This window comes from Chrysochloris asiatica, unplaced genomic scaffold (assembly GCF_000296735.1).
Source record: "Chrysochloris asiatica unplaced genomic scaffold, ChrAsi1.0 scaffold00254, whole genome shotgun sequence".
In the NCBI taxonomy this organism is placed as follows: Eukaryota; Metazoa; Chordata; class Mammalia; order Afrosoricida; family Chrysochloridae; genus Chrysochloris; species Chrysochloris asiatica.
In genome coordinates this window covers 1,232,935-1,236,647 of record NW_006408772.1, presented here as the reverse complement: position 1 = coordinate 1,236,647, position 3,713 = coordinate 1,232,935, and the positions used below count along the sequence as shown (strand labels likewise).

The window sequence follows — 3,713 nt, the reverse complement described above, 5'->3', positions numbered from 1 at the left end:
TAAAAAAAAAAAAAAAATACTGGATGGCTATATATGTCAGAAATCAGGACCAGTCTAACACTGCCTTTGGCACTTTACCTGATCCTTCATGTTTAAAATTGTGGGGTTGTTTGTTTGTTTAATGTATAATTTTCTTCCTCTGCAGGAAATGGAAGAATTTGTCCAGAGCTCAGGTGAACATGGTGTTGTGGTGTTTTCTCTTGGATCAATGGTCAAAAATCTCACAGAAGAAAAAGCCAATCTCATTGCTTCAGCCCTTGCCCAGGTTCCACAGAAGGTTAGTCCTACTCCGTCCTGGTGGAAAGCTATTTTATCAATTAGAAAGAGAGTGTGATTACTAGTGCTTTTTCTAGATGAATGTTGAATCTTACTATGTAATTAGTACAACTGGTAAGGCTTTTTAAGTAAAAAGTCATAAAACATTAAAATAGTATGTTTAGACACATTTGATCATTTGCCTGTTCAGCTTTGGTATTCATATGGATATACATAATGTTTGTACTCATTTATTTGTGGTACACTAGAGAGGAAAATATTTAAAGAGGCAGTTCTTTCCTTGGACACTGTAACAAGAATATATAACAAAGACTTCATTAACAAATGAAATATAAACAAATCCCCTATCTTATCCTTCCTCAACAAAACAAAGAAGAATGAATAAATGAAAGAAGGAAGGAAGAAAAAGGAAGGCTGTAAGGGACAAAAAATGAAGAAGGAAGAGAAATCAACCAGTTACCTAAATAATAGTTGTACATAACTCAAAGAAAATTATATTTCTGGGAAACACTAAAATTGAAAAATTAAAGCTAGCACGACCCCAAAACACATACATATTTACACCGAAGTCATGTTGTTAAATGATGTTTAGCTTCCATACTCTGATGAATGAATCCAATACCATTTGCTTTTATATATATTCATTTAAATCTTAATCCCAGAATCCTTTTAGATAATTATTAAAATATAGTATATTTAACAGACTATTAGAGCATGCCCTTTAAAGAAAAGATAAATATTTTTACTCTTCTTTCAATGTTTTCAAAGTATCCCTAACATTCTGCCTTCTTACCTCTCACCTGAAGTAGAGCATTCTATGAGATTTCTGAACAATTTCACAATCTTAAAATGCCATCGTTTTGTATTTCTGCTTGTGAAATACATGTGTTTATTTGCACAGGTTTTATGGAGATACAAAGGAGTAACGCCAGCCACATTAGGAGCCAATACCCGGCTCTATGATTGGATTCCCCAGAATGATCTTCTTGGTAAGACTATGGAACTGAAACCAAAACAAAACAAAACAAAAAGCTGTATAGCTGGATAAGGAACAAGTAGGATAACTGTTCTAAATAGCAAATTCAACAAGTATTAATATTTGTTGTGGCAGTTTGGCAATTTCCTTTCTGGTTTAAAAGAGATACAATGAAACAAATGACCATTAATTTTTGTTATGCTTCCTAGGGTTCACATAAGACTCCTCAGTGAAGTGTCTCATCACTCTTTCCATTTTAACTCACTTCAATTTAACTCAAGAATAACTGCCTCAGTAAAATTTCCCATAGAGTGTAGAAATATTTGATTCCTCATTTTCCTAGGATTGTAGTCTTCTGAGTTGTTTTTGTTAAGTGCCATCGAGTCAGTTCCAACTCATAACGACTCTGTATAGGGTTTCTGAGGAGCAGCTGGAAGGGCTGGCTACAAACCTTGTGGTTAGCAGTGCAGAACTTACCCTATAGTGCCACACCAGGAGTCCACATTCAGTCATTCCTTGACATCCACATGGAATTGATTCCTGACCCTTTAGGATACCCAGGTCCTTGGATGCTCAAGATCCTTATATAAAATGGTATTAGCATTTTTATATAACCTATACACATCCTGCCATATACTTTAAATCATCTCAAGATTATTTATAATACCTAATACAATGCAAATGCTATGTAACCAGCACTTTTGTTTCCTCTTAGCCTTAGAGGAATTGTTTTTACCACTTAATTGCTTTTTAGGAAACCCCTTTCATCTGCCCCATCACTACATTCCTATCCTCTGCCCTCAAAGGACTGCATGTGCTAGGCTTTAATACAAAATTCTGACTTCTTCAGTGAGTTATTTGGTTTTGTCCCTTCTCTCTCTAAAATTGCATTAATATGCTGTCTTTTCACTTGTGAAATAAATGTTTCTTTGAAAATATTTTATGGAGATTTAAAGGAATAAATCCAGTCATACTTTGTTGTTAACTTTTTACTGTGTCTTGAGTGAGTTTACAGAGCAAATTGGTTTCCATTCAAGAATTCATTCACAGTTTGTTTATGAAATACTCACCCACTTCTTACCCAACCCCCAAACTAGGTCACCCCAAAACAAAAGCATTCATCACTCATGGTGGAACTAATGGAATTTATGAAGCTATTTATCATGGGATCCCTATGGTGGGAGTTCCTATGTTTGCTGATCAGCCTGATAATATCGCCCATATGAAGGCCAAAGGAGCAGCTGTGGATGTGAACATGAATACAATGACAAGTGCAGATTTGTTCAATGCTTTGAACACAGTCATCAATGATCCTTCGTAAGTACTACAGCTGTTTTTTAGGGTCACCATTGATGTTTTATCCATTATACTAGAAAAATGTTCAATGTTTCATGTCTTTGCAATTGGTTTATTTTTAAATAAGCACTGTTGTTTTTTTAAATACCATGAGGCTCAGTTCCAACTCATAGTGACCCTGTATAGAGTTCCTGAGGAGCGATTGGTAGACTCCAACCTTAGGGTGTGTAGTCCAGTACTTATCCTACAGCACCACACCAGGACTCTAAATAAGCACAGTAACAGAACAAATATGTATCTGTTGTTTTATTTATTTATGTATTTATTTTTGTTTACCAAACAAAGTGACTTACTAGATTGAGGGTGGAGGGAGATGATAATTTTATATATGCCATCAAAAACTTTTAAAGTTAAGTAAGCAATGTTAGACCAAGTCTAAATATCCTCGTATTAATTCATAATGATCCCACAGAACAGAGTAGAACTGACCTATATGGTTTCCAAGGCTGTAAATCTTTTTTTGTTTTTCTTTTTAACTTTTTATTGTGACTTGAGTGAAAGTTTACAGAGCCAATAGCTTTTCCATTCAACAATTCATGTACACATTTTGTTTCATAACATTAACTACAGTTCCCACAGTGTAACAGTACTCTTCTCGCTTTACTTCTTGTATTTACCATTTCTGTTCAATCTTTTCTATTCACTCTTGCCTTCTGACTTTTATCACTAGACAAATGCCGGCTTTTGCTCCCCTATGGTGTTTCCCACCTCATATTATTTCAGCCCACAGGTCTGCCTGTTGTTTAGTTGAAAGTTGAACAGATTGATACATCTTTTACCCAAAAGCAGTTAGTGGGTTCAAACCATTGATGTTTCAGTTAGCAGCCAAGCACCTTAAGCATTGAGCTACCAAACCTCCTTTAAGTAATGTTAAGGGCTATGTAAATTCTCAGAATTTTTACTAGGTAGTATATTCATTTTTAGAAACATTATACAGCTGTTAATTTAAATATTTAAACTACTTAGTAATAATAGAAATAGAAGTGACCATTTCTCCAGTATGATTCCTTCATAAATAATTAAGATTTACACTGAGTGTATAGCATTCATAAGCATATATGTATACAGAGAGGGGAAATTTAGAGTGATTTTTATAATTTTTATA

At 34.4% G+C, this 3,713-nt stretch overlaps 1 protein-coding gene across 3 annotated transcripts in view; it reads left to right on the top strand.

The window, feature by feature from the left end:
• UGT2A1 (UDP glucuronosyltransferase 2 family, polypeptide A1, complex locus) overlaps positions 1 to 3,713 on the top strand; it is an 84,021-nt gene that overhangs the window by 77,970 nt on the left and 2,338 nt on the right. For 2 of the 3 annotated variants that reach the window (XM_006873767.1, XM_006873766.1), the window contains exons 3-5: positions 146 to 277; positions 1,178 to 1,265; positions 2,350 to 2,569. In XM_006873767.1, coding sequence (XP_006873829.1) covers positions 146 to 277; positions 1,178 to 1,265; positions 2,350 to 2,569 — 440 coding nt within the window. The remainder of the gene's footprint in view (positions 1 to 145; positions 278 to 1,177; positions 1,266 to 2,349; positions 2,570 to 3,713) is intronic. The other variant, XM_006873765.1, reaches the window with a different exon arrangement.